Source organism: Calidris pugnax, unplaced genomic scaffold (genome assembly GCF_001431845.1).
Source record: "Calidris pugnax isolate Ruff unplaced genomic scaffold, ASM143184v1 scaffold54, whole genome shotgun sequence".
Lineage (NCBI taxonomy): Eukaryota > Metazoa > Chordata > Aves > Charadriiformes > Scolopacidae > Calidris > Calidris pugnax.
The window spans coordinates 626419-652354 of NW_015090864.1; the positions used below are offsets into that span (position 1 = coordinate 626419).

Here is a 25936-nt window from a genome sequence, read left to right on the forward strand (position 1 = left end):
CTTTAGGCGCTGACAGCTGAGTCAGTCCTTTTGGGTCCCCAAGACTGGGGACGTACAGGCATTTTTAAGGCACGATTTACCTCTTCCACTTTAGCACCTCCCCTACTGTGGAAGGAATCACATCCTTTTTATTTTCCGCTCTGTATAAAGGGATAAATTTGAGACAACTAGTGCTGATGCAGATTTTTCCATAGATGTGGGTAATCTATTTGTGGCTAGATGTCTCCCACCCCAGTGCCTTCACACCCAAGTCCTTCAGGGCAACTTGGGGAGATGTATATCTGACCCCAGAGGACTTGGAGCTTCAGAGCAGATGTATTTATGAGCCACTACCAGACATCAGCAGGCTCTCAGCAATATGTTATCCACCTGCCTCATACCCTGCACTGTGCCAGGACCATAATTCTGGGATTCTCAAAATCTCAAACAGTGGTCAGCTATTCAACTTGCACATTTAGCTGGACAAAAAGTTTAGGTAGTCTTTATGGTGCAGCTGACTTCCCATAAATTGCTTTCTCCGGGTAATTTATTCATGAGTTCACGTTGCAATAATTTACCACAATCTGATTAACTCTATACCAAAACAGCTAGCCTTTGGGTGGAGCACATGTATGTGTTAGTGGATTGTAAAGGTTGCTTACTGGAGATCAAAATTAGCATTCTGGGGTGAAACAGTCATTCTGCTGCCCAAATACCCTTTCTGTTGCTTCTGGATATTCTCATCCTTCATTTATTGGTTTTCCAGCTATAACAGCCAGGCAGGAAGAGGATGCAGCAGCAAATGACTGAATTTGGCTTTCTGCTGTGTACAGGCGTGATCCTTCACACCCTCTGGGATCTACTGTTAGCTGGTCCTTACAAAGCCAGAATGTGGTCTTTTGGGCAGGAAATTGAAGGATACAACACTAAGCACTTCCATGTGTGGTAGCTCATAAATGTAAGAGTGCATTAACTAGACTTTTGGATGACTTTTGACTTTAAAGTAGGTCAAGAGAATTTCACTGTATGGACAAGGGCTTATCCATGCCAACTGGGTTCAGCTCCAGAGAGTGGTCTGGCCATCCTCAGTTTATACTGTAGGCGTGGTCAGGTGTCTGAAAACCTCTGAAATACTGATGTATGTGCAAGTTCCTACTGTTAAGCACTTTGTTCTGCATTTTGCTGATGTAGGACTAAATTTCTACAATTTTTGTTCTGGTTTTTTGCTGATGTAGGACTAAATTTCTACAATTATGTTCGCTACCTCTTTCACCAGTTTTATGGTCTGAAGCATCACATTTTGAGTCAAGGAAACTCCCAGTTCCCATGAAGCTACAGACCACAGGGCTTGCAGAGAAACAGGAAAGAGGAAAAAAAAAAATCATAAAAAGGTATCGAGAAAACAGAGGTGAAGTGCAGAAAGGGAACTGAGAAGCAGATAGTCCAAGGTATGATGGATCTCATCAGAAAAGAGAAGCCATAGACAGACAGACAGGAAGGCAGTCCCCTAATTTCCTTGCAGGGCCATTTCATCTTCTTCTTTCACCACAGGCAGGGAGTTGAGAGGTCTGGACTGGACATGACCAGAGAGAGTTAGGAGAGTTTCAGTAGAGCCTAGGGTACAGAATCAGGAGAGATGAGTGAGAGGAGCAGAGACCAGTGACAGAAATACTCTTGGCCATCCAAATGGGGTGAGCCATTTATGGGTAATGTGAAACTCTAACAACTCTTTTTTTTCCTTACTGATACCATCACCACCCCCCAACCCAGGAACTCATCCTTCAAATGAATCAGAATCTCTGGAAATTTTAAAACATGAACTTCAAAGGAATGACCATGACTTGTACCACTGGAGAAATTGTCCCTTTCATCTAAATGACCTAATCTTCCACAGACACTGCAGGTTGAGTGCACGTAAATGGGAGGTGTTTACCACATTATGATTGTGCCCGAGGAGCCACATTGTGTTACACTAAGGGATGACCTAGCTCTTTGCATTCACGCATATAGAAAACCACCCCAAAGGAAGAGATGGGTCTCGCGTTGGTGTGAGCATGGGCAGTACCTCCAGGGATCTCTGTCAGCTCGTTGAGTGGTGGCACAGTCTCCAGTTTGTCTGCATATGTCTTGGCTGCTTGCCGTTGGGCGTACCGTGCCTCAATCTCTTTCTTTGTCCGGGGAATCCGACACTTGAAGATACAGCACAGGGTGATAACTGGGGAAGGAGGGAGGGAAGCAAGAGCATTCAGTTTAGTCAGCAAATCTCTGTCTAGTACAGGTTGGTCCATCATTTACAGGGGGGAGAAAAATTAAGGATTTCTTCCAGTAGGAACCTGCAGCCAGTAGGAAGTACCTGCCGGAGGGATATGGTTTAAAGCAATAGAGTTACCTGAAAATAAAGAATTGCTAGTCTTCTGCTGAGCTGAGGTAAAGGACTGAGAATGTCTTCCCCACCAAAACCAATGTAAACCACTGCCTTAAATCATATACACCAGTGGTGTTTCTGAGCATCAAATTCATTACCTCTTTGGAAATGACAGCAGCAATTAAGATGTACTGTCACCCTTCAGCAGTGTGTTATTGCTAGAGGTTCTGACAGCCATTTGTTTTTGTGATAGGTAGATGCTGGGACTGTGAACCTCCAGCTGAAGAAAGCAATGAGGAGTTTGACATGGAAACATTGTAAACCCTTCAAAAGAGATACAGAACCAGAGCTCAATATATGCTTTAATTGACTCTGATCCACATTCATTTAGGGCAGGCCAAGAATTGAACCCAGATCTCCTAAATCCCCCCATCATGCGCTTACTATTCCATCATGTTTCTTTCCATGGGCTAGGCTTCTGTACACGACTTAAGGATACAGATAGTTTTATTTTCCCTCATGCTTAAACCTATACGTTAATTCAGAATTTCCATCTGCAAATCTAATCATGATTCAGACAATTCATTGCAATGAAATCACTATTGGTTGGTTTCCTAGATTAGGAATCCACGTACTTGATCAGGTCATCCATGTACTACCTCTGGCAACAACAAAGCAACTTCAGCGAAAAGGTCAGAAACTGATAATCAGAAAATTAGTTGGCCCTCAGGTCATAAACACATGTCAAGAAGCATGAGATCTCATGGTGTCTGTGAACTTTTGAGTTGCTTTTTTTTCTCTGGGCATCCTTAAAATAGTTTGAGGGATTCTTCTAGTCTAAATAAAAGCTCAACCTACCTAAATTCTTAACCTCATTATATACATTATTGGCAAGGGGGTTCTGTAGGCAGGCAGAGCTTTGCGTCTGGAAAGATGTTGTGTGACCAGTTTGTCACACTCTGTCTCCTGTTTTAACTGGAGTTCCCCAGTCATCATGAACAATGTTGACTTTTAAGACTAACCCAAGGAAATGAGAGAAATAATTTGTAAGTTTGGCCCCAAGTGTGAGCATTTATCATTCACCAGGAGTAAAAAAAAAAATTGCTGGTGTAAATTTTACTCCCTAAAAGTTTATCTTGTACCTGTCCAGCCTCTCCTAAGTAAAGAGGGATCACGATAACCAAGAACAAGCTCTGCATGACCTCTTCATATAATAAAGGAGAAAAGGAAAGTAGTAAAACACTTTTCTCAGTGTTTTAAGATTGGTGTAAAGTTACCAAGAAAAGTGTAGCAGCTCCCCTATCCCTTGGCTGAGTTTTGCTGCCAAAAATATCACTCCCCTTAAACAATTTGTTGCTGAGGTGTTGCAGTGGAATCACACTCAGGGCCATCTAAATGTCACAACAGGATGAAACAACTGCAGCTGAAGTGAATTGCCTAAAACACCATGAAATTGTAATAACCTGTAATTGGGGAAGCAATCAAGATGCTTTTATCCTTGCTCTTCTAGGAGGGTCAGCAACAAGCTGAGGGTAATCGAGCTTTTCGTTGTCTTACAAAAAGAAAGCAAGGTACCCATATGGTGGTGTTGGCAGCAAAACATTGACAGCTTGCAGGTGGGTAATGAACCACATCTGGAAAGTGCACAGCTGGGTCCTCCCCGATGTTCAGGGCAGCAGAATTTCACTGTGCACCTGCCCGCAGCTACGTCGGAACCAGTGGATGGCATAGACAAAAAAATGCCCAGTAACTGGGCAAGGACTCCAGGCAAGGTCAGACTAGACATAAGCATGGATTTTTAACAGTGAACAGCAACCAGGGAGACAATTTACGGGGGGAGATTGGGTATATGCTTTTCCTCTGACCACATTTAAATCAAGATCTATTGTTTTCCTAAAAGCACTCTGGAATTCAGCTAAACCAGGAATCCTCTGTGCACATTACAGAAAAATTTGACAGGAAGATGATCTTCCTGGAGACTGATAAATGGTAAGACTGTCAGCTTTCAAGTAAAGCACGAAGAGATTGGTCAATGACCTTCAAAGTCAAGGAGAAAATGCCTGCCATTATCACAGTAGTTGGCTTAGCCCTACAGGAGGGAGTAGGGGTGGTTGTATCTCTTACAGTTCCACTTCTTTTCAATTACTAAGGACAAAACTGGTAGTTGTTACATGGCAGTCGTGAGCTGGGCTCTCTGTTTAACTTTCTAATGGAGAAGAAGTATTACACTGAGGCACATGTTTTCTTGGGATGTGAAATGATTCATAACCAGCCACTGGAGCAAGAGGCTTATGTGAAAATAATGCAATGCTATTCCCATCTCTGTCCCCCTTATAAATTGTGCTTAATGTGAGGCTCAAGCCATGCAGGGGGCTAAATATTGAACAGAATGCCATTATCTTTTTAAAAGGACAGGCCAGTGAGGAAGATTTGGGTACAGGAGCCTTAGGACACTGAAACTGATGCCAGGAATGATTGTTTCATTGCTAGTGGGAAGTTATTCCCTGTTGGATATCTTTGCTTTTTCCTCTGGGTCAGACGTAGGAGACAGAGTGGGTGGAATTGATCTGCTCTGGTTTGTGTGTCCCAAAGGTAGGGATTATGGTCTCAGACAGTCACTCCAGACTCCCTTTGTATCTGATGGAGTGAAAGAAGCATCTCCACAGGGTGATTAATCTCATCTTAAGAGAGAAGTTTAAGGTATGTCAAATAAATCGTCTGCAGCTGCCTCTCTCTGTTAACCACAAAAAGAGCTTGGAGTGACTGGTCTGACACAGACCCTGGAAGAATTGTGACCTCCCTGAAGTGAGAGCCAGAGGCTGGACAACGTGCCCAAGGGCTTCCCAAATGGCATCAGAGATCTACATTTAGAAGTGGGAATTGTTCCCTCATTTAGAAGAAGTGGATCTTATACTTTGGAAGTTAAGAGTGAAATGTCTGCTGCATATTAGAGGTGTGGAGCTATTTTAGCACCATTTGTTGTGCCTGGTAGATACTTTAAGTTTTTTCCTGCTTTGCACCAGTAAGATTATATTTGCTCCAGTGATAATTTATCCATCAAGTGAACCAGAAAGCAGTGTAACCTGTAATATTTTCTGGGTGCCAATGTTAACATTATTTTCCTTCTGAAGACAACCTGGGAAACTGAACGTGCCTGTAAGGGTCCTGAGAGCATCCTCACCACTATGCCCCTTCCTGGGGCTTGACTGCCTGAGTTTGGGGTGTCCTGGGTCTGGTGGGGATGGGTTAATTCTCCCCAGGATCTAGGAGGGACACGGGTATCCCATCCCCTGTGAGCCCTGCCCAGGGGCAGCCGGAGCTGCTGGGAACTGGAGGGATGAGAAGTCGGGGGAGTGGATGAGGAAGCCCCCCTGGGGGATGAGGAAGCCCTCCCGGGGGGAGCAGAGCGATCAGAGGCTTCCGGGGGCCGGTCGGCAAGTGGTGGTATAGTAATCCTGGTTGTCTGTTCCTCTGTCAGTGGTGGTGGTTTCTTGTTCCCTTTGCTGTTCTCTTGAATTGCCTTTGTCTCAAAACCCACGAGATTTTGCCTTTTTCTGCCGATTCTCCCCTCAGGGCCGCGCTGGCTCCGGTCAGCGTGAGGTGAGAGGCCTCCCCCTTGTTCGCCGTCTGAGGCCAAACCACAACACAGGGCCAGATGAGAAGTAATCACAGAATCATGGAATGCTTGGAATCGGGTTGTTCGCCGTCTGAGGCCAAACCACGACACAGGGCCAGATGAGAAGTAATCAATCACAGAATCATGGAATGCTTGGAATCGGAAGGGACCTTAAAGATCATCTAGTTCCAGTCCCCTGCCCTGGGCAGGGACACCTCCCACCAGCCCAGGTTGCTCCAAGCCCCCTTCAATCTGGCCTTGAACCCCTCCAGGGATGGGGCAGCCACAGCTTCTCTGGCCAACCTGGGCCAGGCTCTCATCGCCCTCACAGCAAAGAATTTCTTTCCCATATCTCATCTAAATCTCCCCTCTTTCAGTTTAAAACCGTTACCCCTTGTCCTATCGCTACACTCCCTGATAAAAAATCCCTCTCCACCTTTTTAATGCAGCTGGTGGCCTTTTCAAAGGAGGAGTCAGAAGAAACCTGAGTGGAGGTTCCCCTTTTCTTCTCTTGGAAAGACTCTTAAGCTGATTCTCTCATGCCTTGATCATGGTGGAGATCCACTGCAGTGGATGTTGTACCTTTGCCTGTGCCTGGTCATGTGTCCCATTGACCCAGACCCTGACCCATGGACATGACTTTCTGGCTTTGCTTCAGACCTCCTTCGTCACTAGTGATTTGGTTGTGTCTGACACCAGTTGCACTTAGCCATCATGTGAGGATGGTTGATAATGAGGATTGCTGTTTAAAAATAGCCACCCTGTAAGATAACAGATCAAGTATTGGACTGTACTCTCTCCCATGAGTTAAGCCTCAAAGCAATACTCTTACAAAAGCTTAGTATGTGACATGGCATCAGCTGAGCACAATAACTGATAGGGCCATGTTCTTAGGGTAGAAAAATTACAACATAAAAAGAAAACATTAAAAACCTCCCTGAGGTTTATATGTACAACAAAAGTAGCTTAAACTAAAAGTTTTTGTTTGGAATATGAAGAATATTAATTGCAACCCAGTTGAATAGTGATAACTTGATCACAATTGATTCTGGGTCCATAGGATGAAGTATTTGGGGGACCAGTTAGCTTGGATGCAACTCTAGACTGATTTGTTATTGTGCTTTTCTTCTGGCAGGCAGATGACCTGAATTCAAGCCTCGAATGGCTGTTTCACATTAAACATTCCCCAATTCTCTTATTCCCCAGGTGAGTGCTTTAATCACACCGCTATCAAACAATATTTCGTCTTGTTTTTTCATGCTTTGGCTTTCCTTTTACTTTCCAGGATTTCAGCTCTCATTTTAATTGTTGAGAAGGCTTCGAAAATGCAGCCTGAGTAAACTATTACCTTAATGCCTGGTGAGCTTGAATCAATCTCCATGAGATGTGTCAATGCCCCATTAACACCATAAAAGGTCCATGAAAATATCAAGGTTTGAAACAGTGACATTATTAATGGTTTATCTGCTCTCAAACTACATAAAGCAGAAGAAGAAACACTCTGTGTAGTGGCATCATTTTCAATTCTCTCCCTTTTCTCAGCTTTTCTGTATTAATGATATATTGCCTTGTGATACCAGGATAATCAGCATCTTCTGTGAACTGCACAATTAAAATACAGGCTTTTTCTTTTTCAATAACATGCTGTGGATTGCTCTGCTGTTTGGCTTCGGAAATTCATTTTCTCACCTATTTTTTTTTTTTTTCCTTTTCAGCTACCTGACATACACGGTTGAATTCAGCCACCTCTTCTGAAGGAACATTTCTGGTTTAAATTAAAAAGTCAGGTCTGATCCTGCACATGGTGTTCTCTTTCCACGCTGAGGATTCAAGCTGACAAGGTATCAAATCATTTTTCATTGTTTCTGCCAGGCTGATGATGTGAAATGTAATTTCTCAAGAAAGAAACAAATACTTGGTAGTCCTTTATGAAATGGGTATTTTAAAGGGGTCAACTTTTTTGCTATCTGTGATGACAAAAGAGGTATTGTAAGTGATGGATTTTCATTCTTCAGCGTATAGTAAAAAAAACCCTGAATGGGGAAATAATGAAGGGCTCTGAAGATTGTTCCTTTCGGGATTTTTAGCCTGTTTTCAGTATTTTTACAGGGGGCAATGTTTTCCTAATATTCAAATCTAATGCTATTTGGATTGGAGGAGCTGAGAAACGGCTGCAAAACAACCTCTCATCTGAAGAACAGTCACAGAGCAAATGTTAAACGCATCATTTCCACCATAAACAATTAGATGCTTGTGACTAAATACGGGCTGTGTGTTTACTCCCACTGGCTTAAACTAAAATATTTCTTTTTTGTAATTGCAGCAAGCTAAGAGCATACACAAAAGACTGTGAAAGGAGCTGTATTGGCTTAAACCAAATATTGGTGTGGCCAAGTTACCCTGCTCGTGGTCGCTTGTCTTTTCACTTAAATGAATTTAGCCCATCCACAGTAACACAGTTCCCTCTAGTTTAGCTGGACAGTAAATTTTTTTAAAAAAGGAGAAAAAAAAAAAAAAGAAGAAAGAAACAACCTGGTTCTTCTAGGAGCTGGGAAAGATGGAAATGAAATATCTTCTCCAGAGACTGCCTGGTGTAATATCTCAGCAGAGCTATGATTGAGAACTGAACAGTTTCATAAATTGAATGGAAATTGGCTGCAATACACAGTAGGTTTGTTCCCTTTGAAGCTGAAAAAATACAGTCTGCCAATGAAGCATTTAATTAACATTTAGCAAAGTAGCCTGCACTGCTCTGAGTTAATTAGGCAGCCATTCCATTGTTAATAATGCAAGCAATTAATGCAGATGTATTCAATGGCAAGTTAACTGCAGCACTTGTGTTTAAATGCTCTTTGAGAAGCCTGGAGAGTTGCTTGGTATATGACTACAAGGATGCTTCAAGAAAAGAGGTAGCATATTTTGGCTGTTCAAGCTACTCATGGCATGTTAATAGCTGGCTAATTGTCATGATGCAATGATTTAAAAAAATTAGTTAGTGGTTGGGTGGCTGCTTGTAGGGCTGGTCCACCCTGAGTGTTCAGGTGATGCTGCTGGTGCCTGAACAACCCCATTTAAAGATGGTGCTACTAGAGCTCTTGCTTGGATACTAGAGCCTCAGAAGAGGTCTCTGAGGACTTTCAGAGGGCTTCAGAAGAAGGAGGCTTTCCCTCTAAAGAGCGTGCAACCATCTACAGGGCATGTTCTAGCTGTGGGTCAGGCTTGGGATCAGGTTGTGGTAATGGGGACTCAGGATTCTGCTGGAAAACAGGGAGACATGGATAGTAAAACTGCCAGATTTGAAGTCCAGGTTAGAGATTGATTAGATGCCCTCTCAAAATCTTGCTCAGCCCTGTACTTTATCCCACTTCATTCACAGCAAATCTAGTGTTTGGCTTGATGTACTGGTTTCCTAGCGAACCAAAATAGAAAGCCAAAGAATGAAGAGCTCAAGATTGTATTCCCAGTAGTTGTGCCACTATGACTTCAAGCAAAACATGTTTTTAAGTGTGTCCACCCTTGTAAAGCACCCTAAGGACACGCTGAGAGAACTGCATCAAGAGGTCAGGGCCGCTCCAATGTTTGCTCAGCCATCGAGCTTAACTACGCCTCTAATTGTGATATTTTCCTGGTGTCTGGAAATGGGGGTCTGTCCACACCATTAGATCACATCATCTGACCTCTCTGCACATCGCAGGTTATTAAGTTTAATTACTGCCTGAGTGAAATAACTTGAGTTGGATTGAATCCCACCTTGCTCTGAGAAGAGCTGTTAAGGGGTAGAGAGTGCGGCAACATTTAATCACCCTCCCTGCCACATTTATTTCTCAAATTCTCATTTGAATTGACTTGGTTTTAATTTCCAGACTCTGCTCTTGCCCGTATCCACTAGACTAAAAAGATCTTAATATACTTTTTTTTTTTTCTTTTTTCTTTCTGAAGTCCTTCAATGCTGCAATCAAGTGGCCTTTTGTTCTTCTTTCCAGCAAGAAAACCAAAGTGAGCTCAGTGAGACTCTTGTTTGAAAACCTTTGTCCGGGCACTGAACAGAGGTAAGGATTTGTTTGGGTTTTTTTCCTGCAAGCCTTTGTTTTGTCAGGATTTATTTTCATACATAAGCAGAAGCATCTCCCCGGAAAAACATAGAGGTCAAAAACCTTCCTACTTCTCACTAACTCACACTAATACATTCAAATAACTCCTTACTGCAGCATTACCCTGAGCTGATTAATTTGGTAAATTTTACAAATTATCATTTAGTCATGGATGTTGCTTAACTGATTAATTTGCTAAATTTTACAAATTATCATTTAGTCATGGATTGCTTGTTTTTTCTGTAGATGGGGTCTAAATTCTTTTCTCCCAACCATAGACCCTGGTTTCTGCTGTCATTCCCTGCACTTTGCTTGACTGGATTCAGCCAACTCCCTGCATGGCTCCTTCCACCTCTTTTTTTTTTGTTGTTGTTGTTATTTTTTTATTCTGTCTGCTGGTAAGGAGGACATCTTTAACAGCTGGCACTTTATATTTATTCTGAGCTCCCCAGTGAAAAATATGGCTTAGGGTTGGACCCATCTTGTTGTTATTTTTTTATTCTGTTTGCTGGCAAGGAGGACATCTTTAACAGCTGGCACTTTATATTTATTCTGAGCTCCCCAGTGAAAAATATGGCGGGATTGCAAGGCCATCCTCAGAACAAAAGTTCCCTTAGGAAATTTTAATCTAAGAAATGTTAGATTTCTGCATTAGGATATGTTGTGTGGGACAAAAACAAGCAGGGAGTCAGTAGGAGCTCCCTTGAGCATTCCAGACAGAGTAGCCAGGGCACCCGAGTGCACAGGTCATGTCATCCTTAGGTAGACATCTAAAGCAAACAGATTAATTATTCCCACTTGTTTGCTTGCCTGGTCACCTCTAGATGTCTACCATTAAAGCATCTCTAGATAGCTGAGATGAATCACAGAATCACAGAATGATATGGGATTGCAAGGAACCTCTGGAGATCATCTAGTCCAACCCCCTGCCAAAGCAGGTCAATAGTGACAAAGGGAATCATAGTGACAAAGTCCATATTAGAGGTTTTGGCTGGAATTCTTAGCTCTAATTAAAAAAAAGCTCCTGATTACTTATGCTTTCTGTCTCTTTCCTGGGGTCTTTTATGCCTGGTGCAATATCTCCTGAAGCAAGGGTGGAGATCCCTAACCTTCTTTCCCCACCATCCCATCTTAAAGGCTGGGAGCAAGGGTGGGATTTACCATCCCAGGGAGTGAGAGGTTTGGGTCTGAGCCTTCTCCATTGCCTCCATGCAAGGAAAGAAACTGTCACAAGGAGGAGCCAACACCGCAGCTGTGTGAGGCAAGATCTAAGAATGATTGTTTCATAATAAGGAGAAATACCTCTTGCCTGGCATTTATTCAAAAACATGGTCATTAAGCTGAGCCTGTCTTTTCTGCTAAACTAGAGCTAGCAACAAAACCCAGGATCCCACACCCACAGCTAAACTTGTGACTTGGGAAGATCAAGACTAGATTTGCATCTAATCTGGGCAGCTCAGACATGTCTACCCTCAGACCTCATGTAGTCCTATGGATATTCACAGATTGCCGTTCATAATTAATTGCAAACAACATACGGCTGCATTTATTTACACCAGCTGAGAAGCAGGGATTTGGGTTGTTATTTATCCTGCCCTTGGAATCTGCAAAATAGCTGTTGTTTGGTGTTAGTTGGATTTTCTGTGAGATGATGGATTGTGCCTGTTCTCCACACTGGGTAAAGAAAATGCACAGGGTGGGTGGGTCAGGCATGAAATTGCACATCAAGGGCAAATGGGAATTAAAATTATGATGGTCTATTGAAATAAGAATGGTAATAATAAACCAAAACATGAAGAGGTAACCAAGTGGGTTTGCCCAGGAAGGGTGCAAATCTGACTTTCACTTTCAGATCCATAAAGCCTCTTCTCACACCTGTACCTCATGTGCCATCCAGCCTCTCCTCGCAGTCCCCATCTCTGATGCACAAGTGATTTGTCCACCTGGGCACAAATCTGCCCTCTGTCACCCCATTGCCTTGGCCATGAATGGTCACCAAGTGGGGAGGTGTCAAAAGTGAAGATGAAGAAGCAGGTTAGGCATCCATCTGTTTTGGATGGATGCAGGGGCTGTTTTGGAGCCCCACCATGGTCCCACACCCCAGTTCTTCCCCTTGCAGCCTCCAGACACAGCCCTCTCTCTTAAATGTGACCTGAGAGCTGTCAGCCTCAGGCAATGGCATCTCCGATGTTTTTTAGCTGATAGGGATCACAACAACTGATTTTGTAGTAGTCTTGGGTGTGGGTGTCTTTGTGTGCACAAGCACAACAATGGAGGTTTGATAACATTGTTGTATGAAACAAGAGCAGCCTAGGTTATTTGTTATCAAAATAAGTAGCGAGAAAAAATATTTACTTGTTATTAATTGGAATACATAAAAAATAGTCCTTCCTTTGTAAAAGATGCTTAACTTGCTCTTAAGCAACCCTTTTTCTGCTCAGCTTGAACTGCATACATTGATGGCAGTATGGGGGCTTGGGTTATTTTGTAGGCACAAAATGAGTGCAGGGCAGCTTTAAAACAAGGAAATACCTCGTCTGTGATAAGAGGCTTCCATGTGAGAACCTGGGCTGAGGGAAAAAGAGGGGCTCAACATATTTTCTCTATTTAAGAACCATCCCTTTCCCAAGGACAGTGTTCCTCCCCCCTTGCATCCATCTCTGCATGTATTATTCTGTGCACCCTGATGAGCATCTCTCATATGATGGGCTGCTGGTGCTGCAGGGTTTGAAGATAGATGGCCAAATCTTCTGTCAGAAAGGACCATGCGCAGCATCCCTGAGCCAGCTTAAATTATCCAATGCCTCGCTGGGAATCCTGCACATTAATGGAAACATCTCACAAAATGAGTGCAGGGCAGCTTTAAAACAAGGAAATACCTCGTCTGTGATAAGAGGCTTCCATGTGAGAACCTGGGCTGAGGGAAAAAGAGGGGCTCAACATATTTTCTCTATTTAAGAACCATCCCTTTCCCAAGGACAGTGTTCCTCCCCCCTTGCATCCATCTCTGCATGTATTATTCTGTGCACCCTGATGAGCATCTCTCATATGATGGGCTGCTGGTGCTGCAGGGTTTGAAGATAGATGGCCAAATCTTCTGTCGGAAAGGACCATGTGCAGCATCCCTGAGCCAGCCTAAATTATCCAATGCCTCTCTGGGAATCCTGCACATTAATGGAAACATCTGGGTGGTTTTGCCATCCAAAAAGTAATGGTTATTTAATAGTGTAAATCTTTTGCCTGGCATTTCTACTTCAACACCCGCAGCAAGTTGGTAAATAAAACCTCTAGCACTTCAAATTAAACTGCGCTCAGTTAATTGCATTCAAGATGTTTAACAGCTTTGTTGGTGCTCATTAAATAATACTTGATTCCTGGGAATGTGTTTGTTCAGTGTGAACCTCTCCCTCCTTTGTACTCTCACAGTATTTTATACTCCTCTTGAACCTGTGACAGGTTCAAGGGAAAGACTCCCATTTTATGCAGGCAGATAAGCAAAATCTTTGCATTATGACTCCTAAGCATCCCTTCTTGCTTCCGTGCTCTTTTCCCTCTACTTGTGCCTTTCACTCCACAGGGGTAAGCCAGCAGGGATGTGGAAGTATTTTGCCCTGTGTTCAGACCCAGAAGTTGGGTTTCCTCTGCAGAAATCAGTGCAGCATTACTCAAAGAGGTGCTGCCTGCATCCTCCCTGCTGTGCTGCTGTCAACAGACCTGGGGGTTTACATAAACAAGGAAATCAGCAGACCTTGGAACCCAAAGTAACATCCAGAGAAGAAATTAAACAGCCCCACAGGGCTGCTTAAAAATTTCAATGATGGTTGTGATGCCAAAAGAAAGGGTGAGTCAATGGAGAGCACACTTGGGCCAGTTGGTGGCTTTCCCAGGGATGGATCAGGAGCACCCCCTCCTCCATCACTGCCCTGCAGTTTGCAAAGGGCAGCGTTTTTGGTGCAAAGTCCTCCCTCTTTGTGGCTGAAACAGGCTGTGCAAGATTCCAAGGTTATGACTTAATCCCATCCTATCAGGGTGATAGCGTTTTGTTGGGCCTCAGTTCCCCATTTACAGCTTTCACAGGACAAGGGAAAAAAAAGAGAACAAAAGAAAAAGCGAGACCAAGAAAGCAGATAGCACAGCTCCTGAGTGAATCAAATCCTCCCGACAGCTAATCTCGTTTTAGCTGTGTGTTGTTGTTTCATCAAAGTCTCCCCAAGAAAGAGAGAGGCAGGTGAAACCCTTGTCTCTGCTCCTGCCTGCAAGGGGTCTCTTTGCTTATCAGCCAGCACTCAGAGGATCAATCCAGAGCAGCTGAATTGTCCCGGGTGCTGAGAGACAGCCCTGATAAGGATTTCAAGGCACACTCTCGGGATGCTCCCCAGCCTGCCTTGTTCTGCCTGATTCAAATGTCCAAGAGGGAAGGTCTCCTTTAACCGAGGACAAAATGACTGAGCTAAAATTTTGGGGAGAGAGGAGCGACAACAAGTTGACCCGCTGCGTGTGGTACCCGAGGAACTTTCCTTCTCCTCCCTTTCTGTACAGATTTTTCCCTGTAGAGGTTGTGTTTGCTTTAAAAATGAGCCTTCTCTGGTTGTAGCAAAAAAGATTTGATTTTCCTGATATTTTAGTAGATGAATAAGAATGATGTAATAATACACACATCCATGAGATTTGTGCCTCCAGCATCACCTGAATGATGCTCTGGGTGTGCTACTAAGTTACATTTTCTCATGTGGGCTGATTTATTCCCAAAGTTTTGTTTCTCTCATGATGTAACCTGTCCCAGAGCAGAAACACAGAAAAAAGATGGAGATGGATGGGTCTGACAGATGTTTCATATGGCATCTGAGAAAGCTGGCTATCAGGGACAGAAAAGCTTTCTGCTAACAGTTGTGCAAGCATTTCATTTCTTCTCATCTCTGCTGGGTAGAGCTAGGAAGAACCTCATTTGCTTTTTAACCCACCCAGAACCCTTCTTATGAGTTAGAAGGTCTGCATGTAGCCTTTTTGCCTGTTTCAGGTGCATGTATTGATATATAAGATGCCTTTATGTGGCTTATTTTTCTTTTTAATTTTTTTTTTTCTTAAATTAAATATGGAAATGTAAGAGTGTTTTGGATTTGGCTTTTTGTGCCTTTTCTTATGTGATGATTTTTTTTTTTCTTAAATATGGAAGTGTGAGAGTGTTTTGGACTTGGCTTTTTGTGCCTTTTCTTATGTGATGATGCCATCGTGTGGACATTGCTAAGAGCGAGTTGGAAACCACACCTAAATCATATCCATGTTTGTAAGTCCTGTCACCCACAGCAGGAGGAGGTTTTTTGGGGTGGAAGAGTGTGGAGGATCTGCCATTCACACTCCCTGTATTTCAGGTGGGGTCCTCTCCAGTTTGACCCTGTGGCTGCTCTTAGCAATTATCACACATACCTAGAACTATACTTTACTGGAACAACTATCTTCTATTTCCATTTCAGCTGAAAAGCATCCAGCTCATGTGCTCTGCAATCACCCACAGGGAAGTAGCTAGAGGCATTAAGAGCACCTCAATTCCTTTCCTCATCCTCATTTACTCCTCACCTGGATTCACATGACAAAGTAGACACACCCTTGATAAGAAGGTGATATGGCAAGCCCTTGGGATCTTGTGTAGGCCCTTAGAAGCTCTGGAAAGGATGCTTTTGTGTCCCTTAGTGCAGGGGGTTAGTGCTGTTAGAGGGTTGTGCTACCCTCTTGTTCTGACTGGGAAGGTGCTCCTGGAACCAGGAAAAGGAAGCCACTCTAAAGCTTTTCTCCATTTCTTGTCCCATTAGAAAAGGAGACTATTGCCTAGTTTTTGGGACTGATACCAAGGAAGTCTCCAAGAGCTCACTCACAGAAAACCCTGTGTCTGGTCCTAAGAGCTGAAACAAGGCTGGTAAAGCTGGGGAACCACCAATGCTTTGGGGATCGCAAAGCAAAGGAGGAGGAGGAAGATGTTTTTGGAGCAAGGCACAAGAAATGGGTGAGAACTGATTGCATGATTCCATTATTCTAACGTCCTTAAGGTTGAACCTATCCTGTATTGATTTGAGCCACAAACTTGGTTAATAGTTGCTGCCTTCACCAAATACTTGGGGTTTTTTTATAAAAAAAAAATGACTGAGCTGGTGCAGTTGCTTTCAAATCCCTTCTGTTCACTGAAAAATAGAGCAGCAGAGCCCTAAACTGGCTCCCTTTGGTGTTGTGATGTACTGAATCTATTTATCACTCAAAGACTCAGCAAGCCAAAGCTCTGTGATCTCTAGCAAATAATTTCCTACCCCTCTACTGATATACATCTGTAGCAGGCAGACATAATCTGATTTTTGTTGAATTACCCGTGTGTGTTTCTAAGAGCAAAAACCTTAAAGCAGATGTTGCCTTGTTGAATTGCACATAACCTATTCATTTGTTTGCTTGTCTGAACACAGATCCTTAAAAGTATTTTAGGTGCTCATCACTCACCACTTCCAGCACTTTCAATATCTAATGACTTTGTATGTTTGTTTTCTACAATACGTTTCACTTCTGAGCTGTCACTGGATGAGTAAACTTTCATGGGTGTTTGGTTCTTGCTACCGATGTGTTTAGGTAACCAAAAAAACTTTAGTTTCTTTTCTGCAAGCAGTGCATGGTGTGATGTGTTGATTTGCCAGCTTGGGAGGCTTTCCACGTCTCTAACCCTAAATAACCTGGTGATGCCGGAGCCAATTTTTAACGAGCAACAAAACAATCAGGACAAAAATTTCTTTATGATTTGTTGCCTCTGAACCAAGAAAAAGCAGCTAAATAAACTCCTTCACCAGTCTACCTGCATTCAAAAGCTCCTGCTGTTAATTTTGAGGCTTGTTTTACATGGTGTATGGAGTCACCAGAGTTAACTTTGCTCTGTGGAGCTTCTTGTGATTGTTTGCAAAGGGTTTGCAAAGGCATGTGAGGAATTAGTATAAACTTCATTGATTGAGATCAGACAAGTTGTAGGAGCAGATATCACTCAGTTTTTGGGTGCAGGGTGTGGTATTTGCCCAGGAAGGGCAATGAGAAGAAAAGAAAACAGAGGAAAATGCTTGTACTTGCTTTGAAAATGTGACTGTCTTGTTTAAAGAGAGTATGGGGATGTAACAGGAAGGCTGTAAGGGAAGGACTGATACAGGCCACCTACAGCAGCCAAAGAGGTGGCTGTGGCAACAAGAAGTGACTTGATTCACCCAATACCAGCAGAGACAACAACAGACAGATGGCTGTGCTCTTTGATTAGATTAGGGCTACGATTAGATGCAAATTAAAAAATAACAGGGAGCACTAGAAATCATTTTGCTGCAGTACTCTGTTTTTAGAGCTGGCCCAGCAAACCCATATTCTCCTAAACAGGCTTCTTGTAGGTTAGGGCTGGCATTGCCTGGGGGTGTTCCCCACCAAGATATCACTCAGCTTTTGGGTGCAGGGTGTGGTATTTGCCCAGGAAGGGCAATGAGAAGAAAAGAAAACAGAGGAAAATGCTTGTACTTGCTTTGAAAATGTGACTGTCTGGTTTAAAGAGAGTATGGGGATGTACCAGGAAGGCTGTAAGGGAAGGACTGATACAGGCCACCTACAGCAGCCAAAGAGGTGGCTGTGGCAACAAGAAGTGACTTGATTCACCCAATACCAGCAGAGACAACAACAGACAGATGGCTGTGCTCTTTGATTAGATTAGGGCTACGATTAGATGCAAATTAAAAAATAACAGGGAGCACTAGAAATCATTTTGCTGCAGTACTCTGTTTTTAGAGCTGGCCCAGCAAACCCATATTCTCCTAAACAGGCTTCTTGTAGGTTAGGGCTGGCATTGCCTGGGGGTGTTCCCCACCAGGACCTTGTGTGTGGCCACTCTGTTTTGGAGAGTGCTCATCACTCATGAGGAATGAGAGCAGAAGTGATGCAGAAAGCTAAGGCACGCAAGACCTTTCTTCAGTCACTTTAAAATGCTTCATTGCTCCACTTATGAAATTAATTTTAATGAGCAATTAGGGCTACAAGCCAGAATAAGAGCATGACTAAAAAAAATGTCTACAAGATGTAGATGTATCTCAGTTCATATGGCTGGATGATACCCTTCCTGGAGTAAGTAAGGATTTGAGGTGATCTCTAAGTTGATGGGATTTACCTTCAGGGACTGGGGACAGGCTCTGTCCCTCTGCTCACCTGTCCCTAACAGGAAAAAAGAGGAGGTTCAAGGGAATTGTAGATAAGTCTGTGTAACTTTGTTTGTTGGAAGAAATAAATGCATTACATACTTTGCAAAAGTCTAGACAGTAATAAGAAAATGGGAAAGAAATGTATTTATCATGTTTGACTCGTATGAAACTGATCTATTTTTTTGTATAAGTTATAGTTGACTCAAGGAGAGAATTTTTATGGGGTTATGATGGTGTTCTAAGTGATAGTCTGGTAAGGAAGCTCATGATCATAGTTGTTTTATGGGGTTCTAAGTGGTAGTCTGGTAAGGAAGCTCATGATCATAGTTTGCAATGCACAGTGATGCTGGTTTATGCTCTTCCCAGAGTCTCAGCTGCAAGGGCATGAAGCTGGATGGAGGCACTCAGTGGGGGATTGGCCATACTTGGAGAGATCCTCAAAGTGTGCTGGGAGAGTGTCTGACCCCATGCCACTGCAGTCATCAGGGGTGAGCCAGTGTCCTCCTACTGTCTGGGTCAAAAAAAAAGAGTTTTTAAGTACTGAAAGACCTGCTGAAATCACACTGAAAGTCTTGGCACCTGGCATAGAGTTAGGGAGATTAATGACAGAACTGGCTGTAACTGCAGACCTCTTGAGGTTTCTTATCTCAGCATGTGGGACAGCACCACAAGAGGTCACCCATGGTTTTTATGGTTGTGTGACAGGGCAGGACCATGCCTATAACATGCATTTGGGTCTGAATGTGGTAATGCAGCTGAAAACAGTCCCAGCTGCTGCACATCCCTACAGTCTGTCTTCTGCTCTGGGGTGCCACCAGCTAGGACCTGTTGATAAGTATGTTGCAAGCCATGGTGGCCCATCTGTTGTTCCTTCAAAGACCACACCTGCCTCTCCCTGTCTCAAAAACCCCTCAGTGTGTTGCCCCGTGACACCAGAGACCAAAGAGCCTCAACCTGCGACCTCCATGGCCATCTGGTCTGTAGTCCTCCAGGAACAAGTCCTACTTGGGGTGGTGCTGTGGTTGGTGCAAGGCAGAGAATTACCACTTACTGACTGCCAGGACAAAGATGGCAAAGATACCAATCACCTGCCAGAGGCGCAGCCCCCAGATCACCACCGTCTCTGAAGTGACAGGGTCCGGTTTCTTTTTTGGGGGTTCTGTGGTGGCCTGGGAAAGAGGGAGAAGAAAAAAAAAAAAGAGAAATTTTGAAAGGGTCCCTCAAACAGTCAGGAAGATACCAGTAGCACAGGAAATGGTGGACTTCAATTTATTGGCCCCCCAGTTTTAAAATCTTTGAGGAATAGAGACTTAATTGAAGAGCTTATATCTCTAAAGCTCCACTGGTTATTGAGTGTGTCTTCAACATCATGGGAGTGTCTGGGTCAAAGAGCCTTAGATGGTGGACCCCAATTTATTGCCCCCCCCAGTTTTAAAATCTTTGAGGAATAGAGACTTAATTGAAGAGCTTATATCTCTAAAGCTCCACTGGTTATTGAGTGTGTCTTCAACATCATGGGAGTGTCTGGGTCAAAGAGCCTTAGGGATAGCTGCCTTTGGCAGAAGAAACTTATCTGGAGTGACCATTTAGATGGAAATAGGACAAAGACCTGATGGAGTCCATAGTAGCTAAAAGTTGGATAAATGAGGACCCTAACTCTTGTTGCAGACTCAGTCCTTAGTTCTTGTGTGCCTCAGTTCCCCATCTCTGAAATGGGGTTGAATATGTTTCACAGGTGTGTTAAGAGAACAAACAGGTTGTCAGACCAAGTCATGTGGTCCCAGTGCAGCGATGACATGGTAGGGTCACACATATCATTTATTCTCTGGCCTTATGGCTTAGAAAATCAGAGGTTAACAACCTCTCGCTGCTAATGAGCTTCAAGTTGTGATGTGTTGTGCTGCAGGAAATCAGAGAGTTAAAACCTGCTCATGACCTTTCAGGAGGGTTGTTAGCAAAACACCTTCATTGCCTTCTATCTGAATGTAAGACCTAATCTGCATTGGCAATAGCCTTTTGATAGAAGCTGAAAACACTTCAATTCTAAAAGAAATATCTCCTAAACAGGCACATCTGATTCCCTGCTATGCCCTTCCCTTCTTAGCCCGTGAAAGTGCTGTTAAAACACAGCTGTAATGGAAACCACAGAGTGAATTGGAGCTGGAGCTGCTCTCCAATTACTTGCCTATTTCTGCAATACAAACCATATTTTAGTCTCTTCCTAATGAAGGATGCTTCCCGCCATGTCTGGAGTGCTTTGTCTCCCGGGGGCACCTGATTCAGAATCCATCTGTGGTGAATAGCATTGTTGTCTGAGCTTGTCTCTTCTAAGCTGCCTTGGTCACAGCTCATTGCAATTTGTGAGGGCCACCCTTCTCCCACAGTGCAGGGACTGGCAATGGGGCAACTGGTGGTCAAACACCAGAATGTCTACAGGTGATTGAGGGAGAAAGAAAGTCTGGCCAGAGTGGTATGGTCTTGTGGAGGCCTCTGGGACAATCAAAGAAGTAGAAATCTGTGACACTCAACACTGAAAGATCTCCCTTTTCTACTTCTTACAAAACATCCAGCAATGAAGAAAAGGAATTGGAGCAGCTGGGGTAGACAGAAGCCCACAAACTTGAATGTAAGAAGTTCCACCTAAACATGAGGAGGAACTTCTTTACTTTGAGGGTGGCAGAGCCCTGGAATAGGCTTCCCCGGGGAGATGGTGGAGTCTCCTTCTCTGGAGACATTCAAACCTGCCTGGACAAGTTCCTGTGGGACCTGCTGTAGGTGGACCTGCTGTGGCAGAGGGTTGGACTAGATGATCTCCATGGGTCCCTTCCAACCCCGTGTGATTCTGTGACTCTGTGATCTTCCTCTAACTGCTGCACGATTTCTGTAGAAACCTCCACAGAGATGGAACAAGTAGTAAGCATTATTTTGATGTTTAAATGTTTTCCAGTATAAGTCATGAAGGAATGATAGACAAGCTCATAGACTAGTAAAAAGGTGGGGAAGATGTAAAGAGACAGAAAGGTCAGGGATGTGTTGACATATTGAGTGCTACTGCAATTGTGTGCCTCAATAGGAGGACATCCTGAGATTCTGGATCAATGTAGAAGCATCAGTAGCAGGATGGCTAATGATTGGAGCACTTGCTACCAGTTTATGGACAATTCTGGAGGAAGTCGTGGATGAAGATCAGTATAACCCTAAACAAGGCTGGACTTGCATTGGAGGGAAGAAACAACAAGGTTAAACATCTCCGCCACTTCTCTTGTTTTCACAAAAGCTCTTGTTGTGAACCAGTATGTAAAGTAGTAAAATATTTTGCTTATTTAAGAAAAAAGTGCAAAGGGAAAAAGTATGCAGAATCATGACTGTTCATGAAGATACTTTTGTTTAATCACTAACTTTTCCTCATGTTATTAGAGTGACTTTCAAATGCTAGGGCTGAAGTGTGCAGTGAAATTACTGTAGTGTAATGGTCAAGCTACCCCATTTTACAAATTATCACATATAAGCTGATCTATGGCACTGGGATGCAGCAGCAGATGTCTAAATTTGCATTACTCCACGTGCTGGCCAGACAACGTGTCCAAACTTTTAAGCAGGATGAAGATGCAACACTAGCCCACATCTGATCCTCTTAGCTTTTGGAAATAACACATAGAGTGGGGAGGGGGGAAAAAAAAACATCTTAATGAAAGTAATTCTTAGTAACTTCAAGAAACTGGAGCTGCTGATTTGCGCTTGGAAATAAATGTCAAGATTTGGAGCTGTTGATTTGTGCATGGGAATAAATGTCAAGATCCAGAGTTACTGATTTGTGCTTGGCAATAAATGTCAAGATGACAGAATGATTGGATCGGGGACAGAAGGAAAAGATGCAAGGAGGTGAAACACAGCAGAGATACCACTGGGATAAGGGAATTCTTACGCAGCCCCGAGGCGGGGGAGTGGTGGTACCTAGTCCCATCAAGGGTGAATTTGTGCCCTTGGCCACCAGTGTGGTCCAGAAGTGGAAGATGGGCAGATGGATGAAGAGGTTACGTTTGGTATAAAGACTAACAGCATTGCTTTATCTGTGCAAAGCAGCTGCACTACAGCTCAGATTTGGGTTTCCAGGTTCTAGATGCTCAATGTAGAGCACGTAAATCCTGCTCTTGACATCCAATTCTTTGCTTGCTCCCTGGGAGTAGGAAGTGTCCCAGGAAGAGAGACAAGGGGATTTTTGGGGTGTCCTAGGGATCAAGTGGTTCCCTGCTAGGAGCCTGAACAGGGGCTGGTGGCCCATTACTGCCCCACGCTTTGGGTTTCCAATGCCTCAGACCCTGTAGGACTAGTTCTGAGGGGGGCATCTAAAGTTGGAGCCAAGGCTGGACCATGTTCATGATACCCTGGCCTCTCTCCTGCTGTATTTCCCACCATGGCAGGTTCCCCCAGATGTGGAGGCACAACTTCTGCTTCCAGTGAAGACTGGACTATGCCAAAGACTTGGATGGCATGTCCCCAGATGTGGCAGAGGCTGGGTCTCAGAGTTGCACTGTGTGCAGGCATCCATCACCTTTGCAGCTTCTCCAAGTGCCCAGCAAGGACTGAGAGAAGGAAAATCTACTCTATAAGGAGCTGGATCTGAACTGACATTGGACACTCAGGGCTGTAAAACATCTACTACTAAACCCCAAAACGTTAAATCATTTCCAGGCAAGTTGCGTTTTTAGGTCAGAACAGTTTGACACTGGTTCTTTTAACTAGAAAAAAAAATAATAATCTATATATATAAAAAATCATGTTGGCTTTGTTTCTGATTCATCTCAGGCAGGCAGAAACTGTCAGTGGTGCTGGTGGGGGAAGCAGAAGTATTATCCCCAGTGGAAAAGGAGATAGTTGCTGAAGACAGGAGTTTTATTCGCTCCATTAAGCAGCAGAGAAGGAAAATTGTAAAAGGCACAGCTTTTCAAGGTCCTCTTTGTCTTTTATTTATTTTTTTTTTTAAATGTTCTTTCTAATTAGGCTTGACTGGTGTTGCTTTGCCTGCAGCATGGCTGGGCCTTGAAAAACTAACAATGTTTATTCCTAATTGCATTTGATTACACGTATCTAAAGGCCACAGATGGTTTGGGAGGACTGAGTTTTAAATAAATACACGTGCACACTCTTTCCCTTCCCTTTCTTCCGAGTAACAAGAAGGAGAAGGACAATGTGACAATGGACCCCCAAGTAGGCAAAACTTATGTAGTGAGGCCATCAAAATTTTCTGCAGTGGTGGGGAAAACCTGGCACGGTCCAGATGCAGCACTGAAAATACAGTAATGATAATTGATCTGTGGCTTCACAGGTCAAGGGCCAAGTTAATTGGCTTATGTATTTAAGAAAAACCTCTTTTTTTTTTCCTCTCTGGACCAGTTCATGGTCTTGTGAACAGCCGTTTCAAACTGAACCCTGATGCTTCTTTTCCTCTGAAACTGGCAGCAGTCACTCAACAGCCTCTTTAGCATAGCTGTAGCATTTAGGATAGTTGTTTATTAGGAGAGAAAATAGATTTATTTATAGATGCAATCTCTCTGCAAGTAATGAAAATGCTCTGATAACATTTCGAAGCTTTTCCTTAGTGTTTATGTGGGTTTGGGTCTGGGAGGCTTCAGTGAGTTTGTACCATGTCTCTGTCCCTCTCTCTTGAGCCTGTCTCCTCAGACAGACTATGGCAAATTTTCCAGAATGTAGCTTTTATAATTTTGTATAATATTTTGAATCCAGCTGACCTGAAATACTGGTATCTTCCTTAAAGATGCCATTCTTAAAGTGAACACTTACTTCAAATTGTGTGTGTTGCTTGTGTATGTCTTCCTGAACTATTATTTTCTTGATTAACTCAATAGCTGACAATAAGAAAAACAAATCTATGCATCCACATGGGAAATCACCCTCAGGAGTCCACTATAACTACTCAGTAATTTTACCTGCCTTCATTTAAACTACAATCACATACGAGTATTTTCAGATTATTGCATTGAGCTTCACATCCATCACGTTCACTTGGAGGCTACAAATGAGGGTTATTGTCCCTGGAGTCCAACTATATAGAGCTAAGTGTAGTATAAACTGAACTCCACTTAACACCCTGTGTAGCAAATACATAATTTGTCTGTACAGCAATTTGAAAGTGAAAGGTCTTGGGAAACATCTGAGAGCTTTTAATTAACCCCTCTTTTTTCTTTTTTTTTTAAATGGCCTTCAATTAATCTTGCAGGGATCTTCTTGCCCTACTCCATCAGGATCTGTCTGCTCCACTGAAGCTATTCCTAACTAGTAAAAAAAATTAGCATTTTTGTTTGTTGGGGTTTGGTTTTGCTGTTTGTTTGTTGTTTTTTTTTTTTCTTTTTGTTTTCTTCATGGCAAATGCAATAAGTTTGGGGCCAGAGCACTCTGTGATAACCCATGATGTTGATGGGTCTAAATTCTGCCAGAAGAAGATGGACCTCTCCTATAAAAACAGTGGGGATTGCAAAGGCCATTTTTCAGGCTATTTATTTTTCATATTTGTCTTTATCCAGCCTGATTCCCTCCTATAGGTACCTGCAGACAGGCAGAAAAGTTTATAACAAAGGAGAAAACCCAGGTAAATCAAACGAGGGCTGGGAAAAGGATAGGAATGAGAAGATAATTATGTCAATAAGGAGTTCAATAATGAACCATATGGGATGACTGGAAAAATATGGTCTGTTCCAGCTGGTTTGTCAGTCTTAGTATCAATAAAGTGGCTCAAATAAGCATAGAGATTTCCCTGTGCTTTCCCAAAGCAAAGTCCTAATGGCTTTTCTGTTATGCTGCGGAGTAGACTATTTCTGAAGCCAATTACAAAACAGTCATAAAGCATTATGGTGCTAATTTTCAGCCCTGGCCCAAAAGAGAGTGAATCAAAGAAGTGATGGGGTTTATGTTGGCCTTTATAAGAGAAAATTTCTGATCTAGATGCACTGGAAATGTTGATGTTCCTCCATCCCTAACTTGTCCTAATTCTGGTTCCAGAGCATCCCTTGGGCACGTTGAAGGTCTGATGGGCAAAAGCAGCAGCAGTAGTATGAACTGTGTTATCACCTCATCCAGGTTTACCCAGTAACAGGGTAGTTTGTTAATCCTCAAACAGTTAATTTTCAACCTGACAGACTGAGAATCCTTCCAAAAGGCCTATGAAAGAGGAAAGCTTTTTGTCAATGCAATTAGATTCAATATTCAGAGGCTTTTAGTGCCTCTTTGCTACCAAGTGGAAAGTGCACATGAATCTGAGTATTTGAAAACACTTAAACACCATTAAACAAGAACATTGTCTTGTTTCTTTACTTCTCCTTACTGTGTGGGGTCTTTTTTTTCTGATTTTGGTGGGAGGTTTTTTTTTTTTTTTTGAGCTCATTGAAATGATCAGATGTTCAGCCCCTTTCACCTTCTCTCTATTTGCTGAGCTGGGCTGGCTTAGCATTAATTGAATTATTCAAAATAGCTGCATTCTATAATTATTTGAAGAAAAAAGTCCTTGCAGAGCTTTGAAGCAGCCTGTAATTCATCTGCTTTTAGAAATACAGAAACTGACTGTTCTTCTAATCTCATTTTTGGATAACTGGTAGTTAACCTGCCACGCAGCTTGTGTTTCCAGATGAGATTTGCTCCTTCTGACATGTTATAATAAGAAATAGACAAGTTTTCGAGA

At 43.0% G+C, this 25936-nt stretch overlaps 1 protein-coding gene across 1 annotated transcript in view; it reads right to left on the reverse strand.

Annotated features, from left to right (window-relative positions):
* Positions 1 to 1486: 1486 nt before the first annotated feature.
* The window catches only part of TMIE (transmembrane inner ear), a 59964-nt gene continuing 35514 nt past the window's right edge, over positions 1487 to 25936 (reverse strand). The window contains exons 2-4 of the mRNA XM_014944856.1: positions 19295 to 19412; positions 2045 to 2194; positions 1487 to 1593 (exon numbers count right to left, since the gene is read on the reverse strand). Of these exons, the coding sequence (XP_014800342.1) occupies positions 1487 to 1593; positions 2045 to 2194; positions 19295 to 19412 (375 nt within the window). The remainder of the gene's footprint in view (positions 1594 to 2044; positions 2195 to 19294; positions 19413 to 25936) is intronic.